Source organism: Panthera pardus, unplaced genomic scaffold (genome assembly GCF_024362965.1).
Source record: "Panthera pardus isolate Hobbes unplaced genomic scaffold, ASM2436296v1 HiC_scaffold_1, whole genome shotgun sequence".
Taxonomy (NCBI): Eukaryota; Metazoa; Chordata; class Mammalia; order Carnivora; family Felidae; genus Panthera; species Panthera pardus.
This window is the reverse complement of record NW_026526654.1, coordinates 24,540,178-24,562,039: the sequence shown is the minus strand read 5'-3', so window position 1 is coordinate 24,562,039 and position 21,862 is coordinate 24,540,178. Positions and strand designations below refer to the sequence as shown.

General features: G+C 40.8%; 1 protein-coding gene across 3 annotated transcripts in view; it reads right to left on the bottom strand.

Annotated features, from left to right (window-relative positions):
• Positions 1-21,862, bottom strand: part of ABCC4 (ATP binding cassette subfamily C member 4) — a 260,432-nt gene that overhangs the window by 58,978 nt on the left and 179,592 nt on the right. For all 3 annotated transcript variants that reach the window (XM_019444076.2, XM_019444075.2, XM_019444077.2), the window contains one exon: positions 1,453-1,603. In XM_019444076.2, coding sequence (XP_019299621.2) covers positions 1,453-1,603 — 151 coding nt within the window. The remainder of the gene's footprint in view (positions 1-1,452; positions 1,604-21,862) is intronic.

Genomic DNA, 21,862 nt, shown 5'->3' with positions numbered 1-21,862 from the left:
GTGTGTGTCTCTCTCTCTCTCTCTCTCTCTCTCTCTTTCTCTCTCAAAAATAAACTCTTAAAAAAAATTAAAAAAAAAAAAAAAAAAGAAACACATGGGGCGCCTGGGTGGCTCAGTCAGTTAAGCGCCCAACTTTGGCTCAGGTCATGATCTCATGATCTCACCACTCGTGGGTTCAAGCCCTATGTCGGGCTCTGTGCAGACAGCTAGGAGCCAGGAACCTGGAACCTGCTTCCGATTCTGTGTCTCCCTCTCTCTCTGCTCCTCCCCTACTTGCACTCTGTGTGTGTGTGTGTCTCTCTCTCTCTCCCTAATTAAAAAAAAAATTAAATTTAAAAAAAAAAAAACAAGAAATACACACACACATGCCATAACAAAAAAAATCTCTTCTGTCCCGATGAACTTGTATTTTTCCAGACAGCCATGAGACCCAATAGGTTTCTCTTCTTAGTCTGGCTTGCAGGAAGCTAAGCTGGTATTAATTTGCAGTAACTATCCACAGGGTTGCAGTTTCTGATACAAATATCTTACTTATGTTTTGGCTATCATCTTTATTCCTTCTTTCTTTTTTTAAATATAACAATCTACTCTCCTTATGATTTGTCTTACTAATAACGACATACTTTTGTGCATTAATGAGATAAGCTCTGAACTATTTCATCTTCTGTGATTACCCATGTTTTCCCATTATTCCAAAACCAGGAAGCTGAATGGAGAACAAACTAAATGCATACTGAACAGAACCCTCGCCTGGGTCCTCCTAAGGGAATTACATCCAGGATCCATTTATAGGAACAGCCTGAGCGGGGGGAAAGCTTCAAACAGTGTGGCATGACAGCAAACACTGGTGATAATAAAGAGTAACACTGAACACAATTGTTTATCTTTACAAAATATTTACCAGCTGTACCTTATTTGCCATTTTTTGAGTATGTGATAGTAATCTGTTTTTCAAATGTATCACTTCTGACATACGAGTATATTTCCCGACACCTCTGCTCCTTTCCCTAATCTTTCCCTTTCTTTGTCATTTCCAGAACCTTCAAGGAAAGAAAAATTCCATTATTTTCCTTCTGTATTTCCAAAATATTTCCAACATGAAATATTTCTTTAAAAAAATTACCTGAGTGCCTGCTCTACGTTAGGAAGCATGTCATGAGTAAGACAGAAATGGCCCCTGTCCTCACAGTGCTCACATTCCAGTGGAGCATCACTACACGTATATCCTGTTTCTTCCTTGTGCTACCCTGTAAAGCGGCCTGGCAGGCCACTAGCTCCATGTGCCCTAAGGGCCACTCTGACTCATGGTGGCCATAATATTCGATTATTTAACATGAGCTTGGAAAAAATTCTGGAAGAGAGAGTCTGCACAATTTCAGGGGTCTCCTTAATTACAGCATAAACGGAAGTGAGCCCACATCGCCAGTGCAACCTGAGAACCTCTGTACTCACTTGTAGATTCCAGGCGTTTGACATCCCTCGATGTTTCTAAGAAATATCGCCGAAGAACAAAGAAAATGATGCCAAAGGGAATCAGAGGTATCGCGACCCAAGGAATCACCGCCACTGCAACAGCCACCACACCACAGACTTGCAGAAATGTCTGAAATAGGGAAAAGAGATAAAAAGGCCTTCTTACCAAGAATTCTCTTCCAACATAGACTTTAAAGGGTTGTTTTGTTAGGATTCAACTCCTTTCTTCCAAAGACTTGTTGGAATGGCAGGGCATGGTTTCCAAAGATATAATAGAATTTTACAAGTGGTCCTGATGATATTTATACACCTAATCGTGATGTACCAAAGACAATAAGAATTTTCTAGATATTAGTTCTTTTGATACACTCAGTAGCCCTAGGAGATAGGCATTATAATCTTCCCTATTTAACAGATGAGAAAGTTTGAGACTCAGAGAGAATAAGACTTGAATCCCAAACTATCATGAGTCAGTGGATATTACCAGGGAAATCAGCAAGCAGAAATCATAGATGAGAAATTCGGAAGATTCAACTATACATGTAGGGATAAAGAAGTGGCTAATTACAAATTCAGTGGTCAGAAAGGGAGGGAGAAATTTAAGTATTTACCTTTGAAAGTGAGGATTCCTCTTTCTTGGCTTTCTATCCACAGTTAACATTTACCGAGTGCTCACTGTGTACAGTGCTACCCATTAAGTACTTTGCATGTACTAACTCATTTAATCCTCAGAATGGCCCTATCCAATACTAGTATTATCTCCCTTTCCACATGGAGACCCTGAAGCACAGGCAGGGGAAAAGCAACTTGATGAAGACTGCAAAGCATTAGTCATAGAAGCCTACATCATTAGCCATCATTATATATTTAAGCTTGCCCTCAATGTAATGCCAACTTTTTATCCTTCTGGAAAAAAATTCTTGACTTATTTGAGCCCCCTAATTTGTCTTGAATTTTTTCCTCTAAAGACCTTGCTTAAGGAATTTCAGAGTTTATCAGCGTGGCTAAAAAAGGACAAAAGAAGGGAAACAAATTTCTGAGATTTCTTAGAAATCTTATGAAGAATTTTAAAAATAAGGAAACACAAAGTCCAAAATCTTTTTTTTAAGTTTTATTATCTGGGCCAACAGACACATGAAAAGATGCCTGACATCACTCATCATCAGGGAAATGCAAATCAAAACCCACAATGAGAGATCATCTTCTGCCACAGAATGGCTAGTATCAGTAAGACAAGAAATAACAAGTGTTGGTGAGCATGTGGAGAAAAGGGAACTCTCATGCACCATTGGTGGGAATGTAAATTGGTACAGCCACTGTGGAAAACAGTATGCACGTTCTGGAAAAATAGAACAATAGAAATACCACGTGATTCAAAAATATCACTACTGGGTACTGGGGCGCCTGGGTGGCTCAGTCGGTTAAACGTCCGACTTCAGCTCAGGTCATGATCTCGCGGTCGGTGAGTTCGAGCCCCGCGTCGGGCTCTGTGCTGACAGCTCAGAGCCTGGAGCCTGTTTCAGATTCTGTGTCTCCCTCTCTCTCTTACCCTCCCCCGTTCATGCTCTCTCTCTGTCTCAAAAATAAATAAACGTTAAAAAAAATTTTTTTAATAAATAAATAAATAATATCACTACTGGGTATTTACCCACAGAAAAGAAAAACACTAATTCGAGAAGATATGTGCAGCCCTATGTTTACTGCAGCATTATTTACGACAGCCACAATATGGAAGCAACCCACGCGTCCATCAACAGATAACTGAATAAAAAAGACCGAGATCGTGCCATTTGCGACAACACGGATGAACCCAGAGGGCGTTACGCTAAGGGAAATAAAGTCAGAGACAAACAAATACCATATGATTTCACTTACATATGGAATCTAAAAACAAAACAAGCAAAAAGCAGAAACAGACCCACAACTGCAGAACTGATGGTTGCCAAAGGGGGGTGAGGGATGAGCACATTGGGTGAAGGGGAGTGGGAGATACAGGCTTCCAGTTATGGGACGAATAAGTCAGATGAAAGGTAGAGCATAGGGAATACGGTCAATGGTACTGTTACTAAACTGTGTTGCATGCGGACAGATGGCAGCCACACACGCCGTGAGCACAGTGTTACGAAGAGTGGTAGAATCACTATGCTGCATGCGTGAGTGTCATTGCGTACATTGTGTGTCAACTATACTTCGATTTAAAAAAGGATCAGGCTGTCTTGATGCTCCCATTTTTACAGGCCAGGCTATCCTGTTTCTAAAATAAGTATTTCAAATAAAAAATACGACAAAAAATGTTTTATTGCCAGAACAACAATCAATTTTATCATCTGGATAGGCAATTTTCTATCATTAGGATATTTAAAATATCTATCTCAAAGGCTAATGATGACAACAACAGCAAGTGCCCTGTGTCAGGTATGGGCTGTACACAGGTAGCGTACCGAGTTCTATGAATGTTCAATCATGACCTCATCTTGTGAGGTGATTTTATGTTGGGAAATGATACTGGGCTAAAAAGAGCAGGCAGAATAGAAACCCAAGTCACCTGGATGATGCTGATTTAAGTATCCACTTTTATCAGGAAAAAAATGGTATCATGGTGTACAACTTCAGGTGACATGAGTGCAATCAACATATTTTTGCATCTGCCTGCTAGGACAGTGGGCTCATTGGATGGTGGGAATGAGCACATTCACATGGCATGTGAACTCCCAAGTTTGTGAATTCAGGTGGATACAAACCCAGGACTATATGCACGAGGCACAGGGGGCTGTGGAAATACAGGGAAGAATATATGAATAGTTTCCGGAAGGTTCTTCAACTTACAACCAAATTTCACAGGCTGGTTTAACAAACAGAAAGAGCGGCAATGAATAACTTGCAGTAGTAATCACAGCTGATGGAAACACTGCCCAAGAGGAAGTCGGGCTGCAAAGGTCAAGGTGCCTGCCCACATTAACATAGGTTGTTCCGTGTCCTCTCAGAAGGCGCCTGCCCAGTGCCTTCCCCACTGTGCCAGCCAGGGCAGCGGGCCCCGGGCGCATCTCCAAGGGAAGGATTAGCAGGGCAATGCCTGAGGGAGACACATGTTATCATCTCACAGTTATTCCAAGTCAGTTTTCTCAGAGCTTCATCACAACCAGCTTGTGAATGAGCAAAGAAGGAACTGTCATTTCCATTTACAGATAAGGATTGTGAAAGCTGGCAGGTTAAGTGGTGGTCCCAAGTTCTCCCAGGAAGTTACTGTGTGATGGAGAAAGCCAGGAATGGTGCCTGTGAAAGGTGCTTCATGCAGGCAGGAGAAGAGTGGAGGAAGGAGGAAACGTCTAGAACTGTGAATCTGTGGGCAGGAGCCCCAGTGAATCAAAACTGCATTATTTTGATGTAGACCCAAGCGTTCTGTTTCCCCCAGTCTCTACTGCGGTGTCCATACAAAACCCAGGGTGAAGAGGCATGGAATTCTGAAGGAACAAAGTCCAATAGTAAGTGGAGAAAGCAGGCTGTGCACCTCTCTCCTTTTACATCTACAGCTGGCCAATTTCTCACAGCTACTGGGTTAACTGATGCATCCCACTCTTCTATACTAATTGGGAAGCCAAGAGGAAGGGTCCTTTTAGACCCTTCTATGTCTGCCCTTAAGTGACCACTAGGCTTACCACTGTTAGTTGTCAAGAAAAAAAAAATCTGAAAGGTTATGAAAATATTAAAATTTACAATTTTTGAGCAGACTAACATCACTTGATTGAACAATATTCACCAGTTTCAACTACCCGGCTCTCCCGAAGGTGGGGGCCTTCTGTGGCTAAGCCGGCCCGGCAGCTTACCTGGGCAGCAGAGGTAAGCTCCAAACACGGGGCTCCACTGGAGCCATCTTCTTGGCGCTCATTAAAGACCCGTAACTGATGCTCTCAGAAACTCCCAGGTTAGGTTAGGGCTTTCAGATCTGATGTCCCCAAATTCTGAAGTAATTCAAAAAGGCTTTCTATAAGAGTTTTATTTCTACTTGCAGGTCATGCTATGTCCAGCTGAACAGTGAATTAGATGTTATACTGTACTGTAAAAACATACACAATGTTTGATTTTACATTTATATGTATTCATGTATATACACATGTGAATCTTTTACTGCCAGAAAACTCTCTTTTTTTTTAAAGTAATCTCTCTGCCCAACGTGGCGCTCAAACTCAAACGCCCAAGATCAAGAGTCACATGCTCTACCAACTGAGCCAGCCAGGTGCCCATGCCAGCAAACTCTTTATGGAAGTTGGCAAGGACAAAAACAGTAAGCAAAAAAGCTAACATTCCGAAAGGGGACACAGAAGATGCTGGTGCAAAACAAACACCCATCCCCTCCTTAAAGCCAGTCTCATTTCTTTCTTCCACATTCTCAGGAATTCCAAAGTATGTACACAAATTCTGCCCAAATGATTGGATTCCAAACCTATATTGGATGACCCACCCCCACGGCCAGTGCTTCTGTACCTCTGTTGCACTAAGGCACAAAGAGACAATGATATAAATATACAGCAAGAAACATGTTGACCCAGAAGCACCTGACCCAAGCCTTGACACCCAAGATCTAAGGGTAATTGTTTTTTTGATATGCTTGTATCCCAACTGGAACATACTCATTAGGAAGTCAATCCAAAATCTATAAACCCACGTGAACAGGGGCACCTGGGTGGCTCAGTCGGTTAAGCGGCCGACTTCAGCTCAGGTCACGATCTCGCGGTCCGTGAGTTCGAGCCCCGCGTCGGGCTCTGGGCTGATGGCTCAGAGCCTGGAGCCTGCTTCCGATTCTGTGTCTCCCTCTCTCTCTGCCCCTCCCCCGTTCATGCTCTGTCTCTCTCTGTCTCAAAAATAAATAAAAAACATTAAAAAAAAAAATTAAACCCACGTGAACAAATGCAAACAATCCTTGAATAAAAGTCCTTCACTTGAGAGAACATGTTGATTTTGCTTAATCGGGAGTAATTCTGCAGCTTACAGAGAACATCAGTCCAGACCTGGAGGGCAATAGCATTAGCCTAGCACCGTGCTATCCAACAGGGTCTAAGACCAACCCTCTCTAATATTAACAGGGAAGGGAACACAGCCCACCATCTTGTCTTAGTGAAAACTGGGCTACCCACTACCACAAAAAGATGTCGGAAGGTAGTAGGAATTACGTGAGATAATTATATAAAGTGCTTAGCAGTCCATGCTTAACAAAAAGAAACCTTAAGTACCATTATTATTACCTTTCAGTATGCTCTAGATGCCAGCAGCCAGAAGAGAAGGAACAGTGCGTTGACAGATTTATGGGCCTAAAGTGTCTTAAAAATATCATGAAGCTGGAGCCTGAGACGTGTCTCACTCTAACCACTGACACAGCTTAGGACTATCCAGGGACACCAGGGCAAGTGTTACTGTTTCCTGGATGTGGTAATGATGTCACATATGCCAAAGTGGCTGTGGCTCTTCTTTAGCCATCATATCTGAGGTCTATTTTGTTTGAATATAAGATGACCGATAAACCTCATGCCTACTACATTTTCTGTCCTCTCCTTTTTTACCCCACCTGAGGGTCTCCCAAAGACTGATAACCTCAGGATAGTGGAAGCAACTCAACATTTTTTGAGATGTTTCTTTTCTTATTCTGGATTCTTTTAGTGTTTCAAGGCTCACTTCTTTTTTTATTTTTTTTTAATGTTTGTTTATTTATGACACAGAGACAGAGCATGAGTGGGGGGAAGGACAGAAAGAGAGGGAGACACAGAATCCGAAGCTGGTTACAGGATCCAAGCTGTCAACACAGAGCCCGACGCTGGGCTCGAACTCACGGACTGCGAGATCATGACCTGAGCCAAAGTCGGACGCTCGACCAACTGAGCCACCCAGGCACCCCAAGCCTCACTTCTTAGTGAAGACTTCCTGCCCTGAAATTGCTCGGCACTTCTGGGAGAGTAAGGAAAACTGTGCTGGGCCTCCGAATCAACACCACCAAAGCAAACGCCAGATTATTCAATAGGGACAAAGAAGTCCATCGTGACATTTTCTATTTCATGCATCATGAACTGATGTCGATATCAAGGGAAATACAAAAGCTACATTTTGTGCACTAGTGAATCCCAGGAAATTCAGCTGTATCCACTCCAGGTTGGCCTTCCTGGCAAGCAAGCATGCTAGTTCAGATGCCAGGAGGGCCCTGTCACCATCACTTACGGAAAGGATGAGCACCTCTCTCCCTTACAAAGGAAGCTGTCCTGTGAGCCACTCTTTCTGATTAAACCACAGGGGTATCTAAATGAATTGTTAATGTCGCTTATAGAAGCCATAAAATAAAATAATTCTTACGGAAAATGTTAACTGCTTTGTTTGAAAAATTGCCCAGTTACAAATCTTGAGAAAAATGTCACTGCTTGGTTGCTAGCGCCTATGGCAAATTCCCTCATTACACTGAAGAAAATCCCTGTATCTTGTTCACAACCAAAGACAGGTACAACTGCCCCCCTCCCCCATACCAATAGTGGATAACATCTCGTGAGGGCTGCCTTGTGTCCCACCTCTTCAGTAATTCCGTCCTCACTTTCAATCTGAGTGGGAGGGATTATCACCTCCACACACAAAGAGTGAAGCTCATGTGGGGTGCCTGGGTGGCTCAGTCAGTTGAGCGTTCGACTTCGGCTCAGGTCATGACCTTGTGGTTCGTGAGTTCGAGCCCCGCATCGGGCTCTGTGCTGACAGTTCAGAGCCTGGAGCCTGCTTTGGATTCTTATCCCCCTATCTCTCTGCTCCTCCCAGGGGCATGCTCAGTCTCTCCCTCTCTCTCTCTCAAAAATAAATATTAAAAAATTTAAAGAATGAAGCTGATGCTCACTGATGCTCAGAGAAGTTTAGTGATTTGCCCTAAGTTAGATAATTCAGAGTCACTGTGTCCCCAAGCCTACAATATCTGAATGATACAGCATCTCATATAAAGATTCATCCTTCAAAAAATTTATTCCTAAATGTATTCCCATTTTACATTTTCCCTTTCATTTGCATTTTCTAGTTTGGTTGGGTTTCTTGTGGTTGTAGCTGGTCTCCCCCAGGAGGTGCTCAGTCTAGATTCCCAGCTCCTATGGAAATAAAAACCTGCTCGGTGCACAGAGCAGAGCTGATCAGTAAAAAGGTCCTAAAAATGTTTGCTAATAGAACACACAAAACACATGTTGATTTAAGAAATACTGCTTAAATAAAAAAGATTCATAAGATGAAGTCTAAGCCCAGAAAGCAAACTGATTTGGGGGAAGGAAGGAAAAAGCCAAATTTAACTTTAATATAAATACACAAAACCCAAAGACCCTAAATGAGATTATTCTACATGCCACATATGTATATTGGGATGGTGGTGAAAACAAAGCATTTCCCCAGGTCGTGTTTTCCTCTAGAATTAATACTGTATCCCTAATCTTACAGATTTTAGCATATTTCTTTCACAAGCAGTATTAAATAGAGGACTGGTTTGTCTGTTTGACATTTAACTACCCAAATGCTTACAGCCCTGTAGGAACTCCTAGGTATCTACCCACAATTTCCTTTAAACTTAATTCAATGGGATTCTGTTCCTGCTTGTCTTTGTGAAGCTTGTGCCAAGGAACATGTTTTCTATAAACAACAGTAAAAATGTATTCTTCTTATTTTATGCAAATAAATATGTCATCCATACTTCTGGCTCACCCCATTCTTATTTGAACTCTTGCTTGTGCTCAGACTTCTCTTAGGCACAAAGTGAAATGTGTATTTAATCATAAGGCCACTTAGTCAGTAGACAGTACTTTTATTACTTGTTTACAGTATTAAAAAATAAAATCAGGATCATTAAAACTACTAACACCTCAAAGGAATTTCAAAGCTTTGAATTCTGCTGTCAGTCAGACTCTTAAAAATTCTGTTCCAAGTTCTGATAAGTACAAATCGTCCAGATTGCCTTAAACGATTACTGATTTTGCAGAAGATAGGGCTTACGTGCAATAAACAAAGCAAGATTCACTTCTTGGCAAGAAAACACGGCAAGATTTTCTTCTGATTTAGAGAGAGGAAAAAAAATGATGCCTAGTTTTTAATCAGTAAGCTGTTTACTGATGTGGGTGTAGGAGAGATTCTTCTACCTATTTATTCTGGAAACGTATGAGATAAAAAAAAAAACCTTTCAATGAAATGACTATCACATAGATTGTGCTGCTGGCTAATACAAGATTCTTGTGGAGGCAGTAAAATTTTGAACAGGCTATACAAAACTCAAAGTATTAAGAACTAAAATGTAATTCCCATCACATACTCGTTACTCTTCAATTATAGGATAAATAAAAGCAAAGGGAAAAATATGGAAAGCTCTTAAATGTAAGCTCCTAAACCTCAATACTGACCTACGGTTAGCATTAAGTCTGCAGGTGTAAGTGACATGCTGACATGGCACCTTGCATGCTTCAGGGAGTTCAGACATCAGCTCTGGCTCCCAGATCCCTCCTTTGTCACCTGTCTCTTGACTTCACCCAACTCATTTGGCTCTGTTATATCAGAACTTTATGGAATGTTGGTGTGTCTTATTTATACAAAGATATCTAAACAAACTCTCTTTAAGATTAAACTTTTCAGGGGAGCCTGGGTGGCTCAGTCGGTTAAGCGTCCAACTTCGGCTCAGGTCATGATCTCACAGTTCGTGAGTTCACGCCCTGCGTCGGGCTGTGTGTCGACAGCTCAGAGCCTGGAGCCTGCTTCGGATTCTGTGTCTCCCTTTCTCTCTGCCCTTCCCCTGCTCATGCTCTGTCTCTTTCTCTCTCAAAACTAAACAAACATTTAAAAAAATTTTTTTAAAAAGATTAAACTTTTTGAAACTTGTCCTTTCCTTGAGATCTACTAATCACTCTTTCCACCCTCCATTTGTTGGCCTCGGATCTTTTTATATCCAGTCTAGCTCTGGGAAGTGTGTATCCTTCAGTTAGCCCTTACTCCTGAGTCGTTGCTAACTCCACTTGAAGAGTGCATGGGGGTATTAGGCTTACAATTTGTTAGCCAACACAAAAGAAATCATTAGGGAGACACGACTCTTATTCCCCCTTTTTTTTTTTTTTATGTTCAGCATATCTCACGGATCAATAGCTTCCTTTTCCCTTTTCTCAGTGTTAGAGCTTATTTTGAAATTCAAGGCTGGAGTCCACCCATATGCGACTTTTAAAAGGCACACCTTATGAGAATGCAAGCTGGTGCAGCCATTCTGGAAAACAGTATGGAGGTTCCTCAAAAAACTAAAAATAGAACTACCCTACGACCCAGCAACTGCACTACTAGGCATTTATCCATGGGATACAGGTGTGCTGTTTTGAAGGGACACATGCACCCCCATGTTTACAGCAGCACTATCAACAATGGCCAAAGTAGGGAAAGAGCCCAAATGTCCATCGATGGATGAATGGATAAAGAAGATGTGGGGTGTGTGTGTGTACACACACACACACACACACACACACACACACACACACAAAATGGAGTATTACACGGCAATCAAAAAGAATGAAATCTTGCCATTTGCAACTATGTGGATGGAACTGGAGGATACTATGCTAAGTGAAATTAGAGAAAGACAAAAATCATATGACTTCACTCATATGAGGACTTTAAGACACAAAACAAATGAACATAAGGGAAGGGAAACAAAAATAATATAAAAACAGGGAGGGGGACAAAACAGAAGAGATTCATAAATATGGAGAACAAACAGAGGGTTGCTGGAGGGGTTGTGGGGGGGGGATGGGCTAAATGGGTAAGGGGCATTAAGGAATCTACTGAAATCATTGCTTCACTGTATACTAGCTAATTTGGATGTAAATTTTAAAAAATAAAAAATAAAATTAAAAAAAAGGCATACCTTAAAAATAAAGGAAGAAAGACAAGGTTGGAAAAGGGTACCCTATGAAAAACACTAACGCAAAGAAAGCCGGACTATCTATACCACACTAAACAGAAATTTTTAAGTTAGGAAGCGTTCCTAAAAATAAAGGAAAACATTTCAAAAGAAGAATTGGCCAATTTATCTATAAGACATTAAAAAAATCTAAATGTATATAAACTTAATAACACAGCTCCAAAATGTAGAAAGCAAAATCTGAAAGAACCCAGGAGAAACAGACAAATCCATAATCACAGTGGGGGATTTTAACCCACTTATCTCAATAACTGATAGATTAGAAGATAAAAATAAAAATACAGAAGCTATGAAAACGTGATGAACAAACTTGATCTAACTAAGAAATGTAAAATACTGCAGCCAATAGCTGCACAATACATCCTTTTCAACTGAATATATATTCTATGCTAGAAAGCAAATATCAACAAACTTCAAGGGCCAGAAATTATACAGAATACATTTTGACCTAAGTGGATTTAACAAAAAAAACAAAACAAAAACTCATACCCACAAGGTAACCAGAAAATCACTAAACATTTGGAAATTTAGTAATATACTTCTCTAATATCTAGTTCAAAGAAATTACAATAAAATTAGAAAGTATCTTGACATAAAATAAAAATCTGCTAATATTAAAATTTGAGGTCTGCAACTAAAGCTGTGTTTAGAAATACATTTTTACCTTTAATTTTTTTTTTAAAGAAGGACTACAGGGGATACATGGGAAGTCTCTACCTTCCTCTTATAATTTGCTGTGAACCTGAAACTGCTCTAAAAACATAAAGCCTCATTAAAGAAAAAAAGGAAGAAAGGTTAAAAGTCAAGGGTTTAAAAACACATCTTAAAAAAACCATATTAAACTGAAGTATACAGAAAAAATGAAGAGAATAGTAAACATTAATGAGACAGAAAACCAACTTCCAAGGAGAAAAATCAACAAACCCAAAGCTTGATTCTTTCAAAGTACAAATGAAATTAATAAACTCCTACCAAGACTGGTCAAAAGAGAAGAAAAACTACCATTATCATGAATTAAAAGGGGATAACACAGCACGGGCACTAAAAAGAGCATATGACAAACATTTAAAAATTTTCTAATGTTTTTTAATGCTTATTTATTTTTGAGAGAGAGAGAGAGAGAGACAGACGTTTCTTCTTGAGAGCCAAAGTCAGACGTTTAACTGACTGGGCCACCCAGGCGCCACAAACATTTAAAAATTTTAATGCAGAGAACAAATTGCTTGAAAACTGATATACAAAGACTGACATAAGAAGAAATAGAAAATCCGAAGAATTCTATATCAATTTAAAAATTTGAATCCATAATTTTAAAACTTTACACAGAAGTTTTAGGCCCAGATGGCTTCACAAGAAGATTGTGCAAAGAAGTTATGCCAAATTCTTCCACAGAATTTGACTCCAGTATCATTATGATATAAAAACTACAAAAAGACATTAAAAGAAAGAGAACACTAAACAACATACCAATAAACTCAACCTAACAATATAAAAAGGATAATAATGTCACAATCAAACTGGTGTAGGCAAGCCCAAAATCCACAGGACAGGTGGTTAGAAAGGCAGGTTGGAACTCTTGGGTAGAAGACGGTGTTATCCACAGGTAGAATTTCTTTTTCTTTGGGGAAGCCTTGGCTCCTGCAACCTTTCAACTAAATCAGGCCCACACAGATGAACTACAATAATCTTCCTTAAAGTCAACTGATTATGGATTCCAATCACATCCACAAAATACATACACAGCAACACTCAGATTACTTTTTGACTGAATAACTGGGGACAGTAGCCTAGTCAAGCAGATACCCAAAACTGACTATTAAATACTTCCCATTTCTTTTTACATGGCCAGCATAACTCTGATACCAAAGGCTGACAAAATATTTTGGGAAAAAGCAAATTATTGGCCAGTATCCTTCATGAACAACAGATAAAAAATTCTTGACAAAGTATCAACAAATCCACAGTAGTGATACATTAAAAAAAAAAAAATGTGATCACATGACCAAGTGGAATTTATTCCAGGAATACAAGATTAATTTAATCTGCAAATATCAATCAGTAGAATATATCCTGTTAAAAGGGTAAAAGGTGAATAATCATATATCTGAAGAGATGTAGAAAAAATATTTGTCAATATTCAACACCTGTTCTTGATAAAAAAGTAAAAATTCTCACCAAATCCAGAATTTAAAAAAAATTAAAATTTGATCCAGATATCTAACCCCCAAATTGCAATTAACATTATTTTTAATGGAAAAATATTGAAGGATTTTGCTTTAAGAGTATGAGAATACCTTTTTTAAGTGTTTATTTATTTTGAGAGAGAGAGAGAGAGAGAGACAGAGAGACAGAGAGCACGAGCGGGGGAGGGACAGAGAGAGAGAGGGAGAATTCTAAGCCGGCTCCGTGCTGTCAGCGCTGAGCCCAACGTGGGCTCAATCACAGAACCGTGAGATCATGACCTGAGCTGAAATCACGAGCTGGAGGTTCAACCCACTGAGCGTGCCCCAAGAGTATATCTTATCTCATCATTTCTTGTTTTTAAATTTTTTTAAATGTTTGTTTATTTTTGAGAGAGAATGTAATCAGGGAAGGGGGCAGAGAGAGAGGGAGACAGAATCTGAAGCAGGCTCCAGGCTCTGAGCTTGTCAGCATAGAGCCTGATGTGGGGCTCAAACTCAAGGGCCATGAGATCATGACCTGAGCCAAAGTCGAATGCTTAACTGACTGAGCCACCCAGGTACCCCTCTCATCACTTCAACACTGTACTGGAAGCTCTAACCCTCTAAGTTAAGAAAAGATAATACAAGTCTTATATTGTAAATAAAGAGATAAAACTATCATTATGAACAGCTGACAAGATTGTGTATGTAGAAAATTCTACAGAACAACAACAACAACAACAACAAAAAACCCACCAACTCCAGCAACTGCAAATTGAGTTCACAAGTTCAATGACACAAGATCAATATACATAAATCAACTTTATTTCTGTATACTAGAAACAAGCAAGTGGAAAATGATATTAAAAACAATCTCATAAGTAGATGTAAAAAAACATTAAATACTCAGGGAATGTATTTAACCAAAGGAGTGCAAAATGTTTATACAAAAAACTTCTAAAGTTAAAGAAGACCTGAATAAGTGGAGAGGTAGATCACATTCATAACTGAAAGATGCAATACAGTTAAGAATCACCGACTTCTCAAATCGATCTACAGCTAAAAGGTAATATCAAAATCCCAGCAGGCTTTTATAAAAAACAAATTGAAAGGCTTCTAAAATGTACATAGTCAAGTAAAGGATCTGGTATGATCGACACAATCTTGACAAAGCAGTACAAAGTTACTAAGTTTCAAGTCTTACCAAAATGCACAATAACCACAACCACCATGTGGGTGTGAAGACAGATAAACAGATCAGTGAAACAAAATAGACACAGACTTGCTCACATATAGTCAAAAAGATTTTTAACCAAGGTGCCAAGGCAGTTAAATGCACAAAAAGTCTTTAACAAATGTGAATAGAATAACTGGGGAAAATAACAACAACAACAATCAACTGCATTCCATACAAAAAGTTAATAGAAATGGCTCAATTTTTTAAGAGGTAGAACAAGTAAGTATCTTCACATCCCACAAAGACTTCTTAGGACACAAAAAACATGGACTACAAGAGATGAGGGGGGAAGCAAACATTTCACTTCAACAAAATTAAAACTTGCTCTTCATTAAAAAAGAGGCAAGCCACAGACTGTAAGAAAAGATTCACAAAGGCCGAGTATTAAACTAGTATTATTTTTAAAAACTAGTATTAAGAAATATATACATATACGGGCATCTGGGTGCCTCAGTTGGCTAGGCATCCGACTTTGGCTCAGGTCATGATCTCACAGTTCATGGGTTCGAGCCCTGCATCAGGCTTTGTACAGCTTGAAGCCTGGAGCCTGTTTCAGATTCTGTGCCTCTCTCTCTCTCTGCCCCTCCCCTGCTCACGCTCTGTCTCTGTCTCTCAAAAACAAATAAACACTAAAAAAATTAAAAAAAAAAAAATATATATATATACATATAAACTCCTTTAAATCAACAATAAAATTTTTGTTTAAGTTTAAAAATCAGCAAGTGATCTGAACCAATATTTCACAAAAAGAAGATATGTGACTAGCCAATTAGCATGCATGAAAAGGAGCTCAGTGTCATTAAGCATCAGGGAAATACAAATTCAAACCCCAATGAGACCAATCTCTACTAGAAGGGCTAAAACCAAAAAGACTGATAATACTAACTGTTGTAAAGATGGACAGCAGCTAGAACCTCCATACTGCTGGTGAGTACATGTTGCAAGTATCTTGAAAACCTTTAAAATTTTTTAAAGTTAATATACACTGACCTTATGACCTAGCAATTTCATTTCTAGGTATTTGATCTAAAATAAATGAAAACACATGTCTATATCAACACGTGTACAAGAAGGTTCACTGCTAAAAACTCAACAACCCAAATGTTCATCAAGTAGGGGCTACAGAAATTGTGAAATCTTCACTCAATGGAATATCACGCAGGGAAAAAAAAAAATGAATCATTCAACATGCAACTGGATGAATCCCCAAAAAGATGCTGAAAAAAAAAGGCAGCAGCCACAGAAAAACATGTACTACATTGATTCCATTTATACATAAGTAGCCCCCAAAATAAAAATACTGATTCTATGTCACTGGAAATCTGGGAAAGGTGTGGGGTGTGGAAATGAATGACAAAGGACAAGAGAGACTTTCTGAGGTGATGAGAATGCTCCACAACATCCTGTTTTGGTTAATCGTCACAGATATACAATTATCAAAATTCACCAAACTACCAAAAAAAAAAAAAAAAAAAAAAAACCCAAATAAACCAAACCCTAGTTTATTGTATGTAAACTGTACCTCAATAAAAATATCAACAGGCTAAATAGAAGATCATGACACCACAATTCCTCTCCCATTCCTTTGGTCATGCTCAGGCAGGTGTTGGCAACATGTAAATACACAGCCACAATGGCACATGGTGATCTCCTTTGGTGCGCTGTGGCGGGAGGGGAGGGGGGCACCTGCAAGGGGTAATGGTAACCAGCCTGCAGGCCTCAGACAAAGCATGGCTCCTGAACCACATCTGGCATATCTGCCATAGAGGGCTGCCCCTTAGCACCAATGCCAGAGATGTTCTTATCTGCTTCATGACTCAATGCCAATGACGATCAAAGAACACTAAATCAAAGAACCCAAAAGAAAGAGCTCCAAGAGACAAGTGAGTCATGAAACTCACAAGCAGAAGACAGTATAAATTATAATTATCAGGTTCCACATCAGATTTGAGAAAGAAATCCATACATAAAATGGCAAGTGTGAGATTTTACTAAAACTGAAGTTCTCCAGCCTGTCCCTTTCTTGCTCATCTTATAAAGAAAACTCCTGAAGTAGCCAGAACTGAGTGAATATAACAAAGAACAGCCTATGGGGACTCTAAAGGTCCTCCAACTAAGTAAATATTTAGCCATTTTCCTCTCCCTAGCAACGACTGTCCATTTAATCATCCCTAACAGTGCAAGGTGGCAAGGTGAGAAAGCCCCGTGAGTGGCCACTGTTTTGCAATGGACGTCATCCAATAACGCCATAATGTAAAGTTCTATGCTCTGCACAGTACCACCATGCTTGATAAAAATGAGATGTTTATTATTTTTTTTTTTAGGTCTTAATTAGCTTCTTGTTAAACTACAAACATTATCATTGGAGCACACATGCTGGGACAGACAAATTGGAACACTGGTTGCCAGCCTGGGAGGGTCCCCGGTGATTAACTGTCACTACGCTGATGTTGACGGTGCTGCTTTTCTAATTGTGCTAACCATTGTGTTGGGCGGTGGGGGGGAAAACCAACCGTCTTGTCTTTCATTAAAAAAAGACAGGTAAAGGAATCATATGAGTGGGCTTGTGTGAATCCTACCACCCTGATCTCACAACCCCAAGGGTCAAGTGTTTGTAAATATTTCCAGTAACTCATATCACCAATTCTCCCTTCTATTAGCAAGGAAACCCACTTTAACTTGGCCATTTGCATGAATCATTATCTCTGGGCCTGGCATTTTCACGGGATATTCCAACCTTCCAACGGCTCTGGCTAAAACGCTTTTCATTGATTTTAAAAGCGTGAAAGCAACTGTGTGCATCAGTTAAAATGGATGGGTTTACTTTTAAAGAGTCGGTAAAACAGAGATCTTCTAAATGAGGGCAAGGTGGCCTAACTAACAATCTCCTTTGTCCAATGGGATTTGAGGGCGGGAGTGGGGGGGAAAGGGTCAACACACCATAGAAATCTCAAAATGACAAAGTCATTGTTTGCTGAAAGAGGCTGGAATGCTTTCTACACACTTTCCCTGACATCTCCGCACAATGCAATGCAAGGGTCAGTGGTACTGAGACAAGTAAAGGCAGTTCCACTCTTTTGCTTCTATAAAAGCCAGCGACCCAACCTATTGTCCCCAAGTCTTCGGCTCGCTTTGTTCTCAATACCCAGATGCGGCAGCTTTTTCATTCCTGCTCCCCCTCTGGAAAGAAATGACTGTGGACACCTCCTTCACATTTTCTTTTTTCTCGGGCATTTTCACTTCATAAAGCCGCAGTCAATGTGTTTTGTGTGTGGTGAGGAGGGAATGACACGTTCCATGGTGGTCCCCACCACTGTCTGCATTGGTGGCTCAAGTAGCCTCAGGATTAGCCCTTTGTGCTCCATGAAAGGATATGAAAAGTCAGTTACTTAAGCTCAGTCAAGCTGTTGATTTTTTTTTTCTTTTTTTTTGGATGAGGGGTGTGTGGGGAAGAAAGGTTTTGCAATTCAGTTTTCCTCAATAAATTACGGCATTTTGCTGAGGGCAGCTGTGTGCAAGTTCACATGCTCAACGAGTCCCACGTTTCAAAAAAAAAAAAAAAAAAAGACAAAAATGCCTAAAACTTCCACGTCCTACCTTTGTTTTCACTTGCTTCGCTAGTAGGAAGACTTCTGGGAGGTGATAATTGTTAATGTCAAGAACTCTAAATAAATGAGACTCCTTACTCAAATATTATCTGAGAGTTTCAAAAACTGCATTAAGTTCGTTACTATGAAATATTCAGTGCTTCACAGTCTATTCTGAGAGTAACGGAATTTGATCCCGTGAGTCTACATGTAAAAATATCTATTAAAAACTTTCGGGGATATCAAACTTAGAATATCTGTGAAAAAACTCATGTGGTGGTTATTTATGGGCCTGACAACTCGGTGACAGTTCTTTTGATGCAATATAATGCTATTACCAAACTCTTCCTCCCACTTAAAAAGGTATGTAGTGCTTTAAAAATAACTACCCATTATGCAATACTTAACATGCAGATGTTATGCTAAGAATTTTATTAAAATGATTTAATTTTGTCTTCACAACAACCCTTATGAAGTGTGCCATTTTTCTCTCTCCTACAGATAAAGAATGTGTGGCTCTGTGAGGCAGAACGGGAAGAGGCAGAGCAGGGATCAAACTCAGAAAGGCAGACTGCGGGGATTGGGAGGGCTCCCACCATAACCCCTCCACGACATTTTAAAGCTAGTTACATTATAAGTGATGCCCATGAACACATAATCACATTTACAGGAGCACACTCGGGGCACATGGGTGGCTCAGTCGGTTAAATGTTCCACTTCGGCTCGGTCATGATCTCACGGTTTGCGAGTTCGAGCCCAGCGCCAGGTTCTGTGATGACAGAGCCTGGAGCCTGCTTCAGATTGTGTCTCCTTCTCTTCTGCCCCTCCCCCGCTCATGCTCTCTCAAAAAGCCTGGGTGGCTCAGGTGGTTAAGTGTCCAACTTAAGTTCAGGTAGTGATCTCACTGTTCATGAATTTGAGCCCCACTCACACTCTCTCTCTCAAAAATAAACATTGAGAAAAAATTTTTGAATCTATAAAAAAAAATTTACAGAAGCACGCTCAACCCTCACACCATTAAAACATGAATGTTTTCTTTTTCTTTTTTTTTTTTTTTTTTAATGTTTATTTGTGGGCCGGGGCGGGGTGGTGGTGGGGGGGGGGGGGGGGGAGGCAGGGGCAGAGAGAAGAAGAGACAGAATCTGAAGCAAGCTCCAGGCTCTGAGCTGTCAGCACAGAGCCCGACACAGGGCTCGAACCCATGAACCATGAGATCACAACATGAGTCAAAGGTGGGTGCTTAATACTGAGCCACCCAGGTGCCCAAAAGCGTTTCCTACAGAACCAAGAGCACTGGCAAAAAAAAACATTTGCAGGGTTCTTACAACCTCAGGTAGGATCACACTAAACAGATACAGAGGTCTGTTTTTTTATGCTGCCTTCCTTCTTCCTTTGGAACTGCGAGTGGCTCCGACTTGGCCATCCACCATAATCTGACCGGACAGGCAACATACCTGGTAGCTATAAGAGCTGGCATACATAATGACACACAGACCCATGACTGCTCTCTGCTGGGATATGGGCTTATGAATGACATCTCTGAGGCGAGGGACTCTTCCACAGTGTGGACCCACTAATCAGAATCAAAGGGTTTTAGGGTGCCTGGGTGGCTCAGTCGGTAAGTGTCCAACTTCAGCTCAGGTCATGATCACCCAGTTCATGAGTTCGAGCTCTACATTGGGCTCTGTGCTGACAGCTCAGAGCCTGGAGCCTGCTTTGGATTCTGTGTCTCCCTCTCTTTCTGCCCCTCCCCTACTTGCACTCTGTCTCTCTCTCTCTCTCTCCCCCCCCCCACCCCCCTCCCCTGCTTATGCTCTATCACTCAAAAAATGAATAAATGTTGAAAAAAAAAAAATCAAAGGGTTTTCACCAGCCACACTTGGCATCACTACCTGGATATCCCAAATAGAAACTTGGCCAAACCCACTATTCTTGTGGTGTCTTCCTCCCTCTCCATGGCTTTCTACCAACATTCCAAATCCAAATCCCTGCACTGGAGACATGAGTCTCCCTGTGATCTGCCTCCTCTATACCTATCCATCTTTATCCCCTCTGATGCCCGATCTCAAACTTCACATTATGGTGTCCTTGCAAACTTCCTAGGCTCTCTTGGACTTCCTGTCATTGGTGCCTGCTTCTCCCCTACATGAGGCTCAGGGATCACTGGCTTCTCCCCTACACGAGGCTCAGGATCACCGGGAAGCCATCCCCAACTTTCCCAGGCAGGGTTACAGAGAGGTCCTAAGTACTACAATCTGAACTAATAGTTGGCCAATTCAGAAATAAATAATACAAAATCTTAAAGTTTTGGTTTAATTTAAAATCACGTACAGGGGCGCCTGGGTGGCTCAGTCGGTTAAGCGTCCGACTTTGGCTCAGGTCATGATCTCACGGTTCGTGGGTTCAAGCCCCGCATGGGGCTCTGTGCTGACAGCTCAGAGCCTGGAGCCTGCTTCGGATTCTGTGTCTCCTCTCTCTGCCGCTCCCCTGCTCATGCTGTCTCTCTCTCTCAAAAATAAATATTAAAAAAATTTAAAAAAATAAAAATTAAAAAAAAATAAAAGCATGTACAGATCTGGTGTTGGAGTGTCTCAAGGTCTTTCTTACAAAACTCACACCCATAATGCATCACCTAGGACTTCGAAGACACTTTGTGAGGCTCTCAGCACAGATTCCTCCTGTATTTCTCCAACTCCCTCCCCCGCAGTCACTTGTCTCATCCATACCTAATTACTTAAAGCCATTTTTTTTTAAGCGGAGCCTTTTATTAAGCCTTCCCAAAGCACTCCACTTGGCATTCCTACTTATCAGTTCACACAATAAGTACTGTCATTATGAGATGACAACATGGGTAAGGAACAGGAACAAGTCTAGGAAGAATCACAACAGACTCTGGCAAAAGAGAAGGCCAAAGAATGGAGCGGAGAGAGTGCGTACCCCAGAGACAGCCACTAGAAGCTCATCTTACAGTGGGATGGAGAGGAGCATGAAATGCAGGAATCGGAGAAAAAGGAGGAATGGATTGAACACCAAGAACGGTGGCTGACTCTGCCATCCTTTCTACAGCATTCCTTAGCGAAGAAATTAAAAAATGACTAAGGACTAGTATTTACCTCCGGAGGTTCAAGGACAGGTTTAGAGTTAACGTCTTAACTTTCCAGCTTCACTCAATTCGTGTTTTGCTAACTTCATCCGTAATTCTCCCGAAAGGAGAAAGCCTCATAGAATAAATCAGATCATGTAACACCGTCAGGCTTCCAGGAAACCTGGGGTCCTGGCATCCCAGCGCACTGAACTGAAATGGGAGAAGCAGGGCCAGAAGCCCAGGGAAGCCTCACAGAAGGCCGGCATGGAACAAGGTCGCCCGCTGCCCCGTCCTGAGACGCCAGTACAGATGCTGGCTGGAACCAGCAAGGCGGGAGGAGGAGGAAGCCTTCTGCCACAAAGCCTTTTGCAA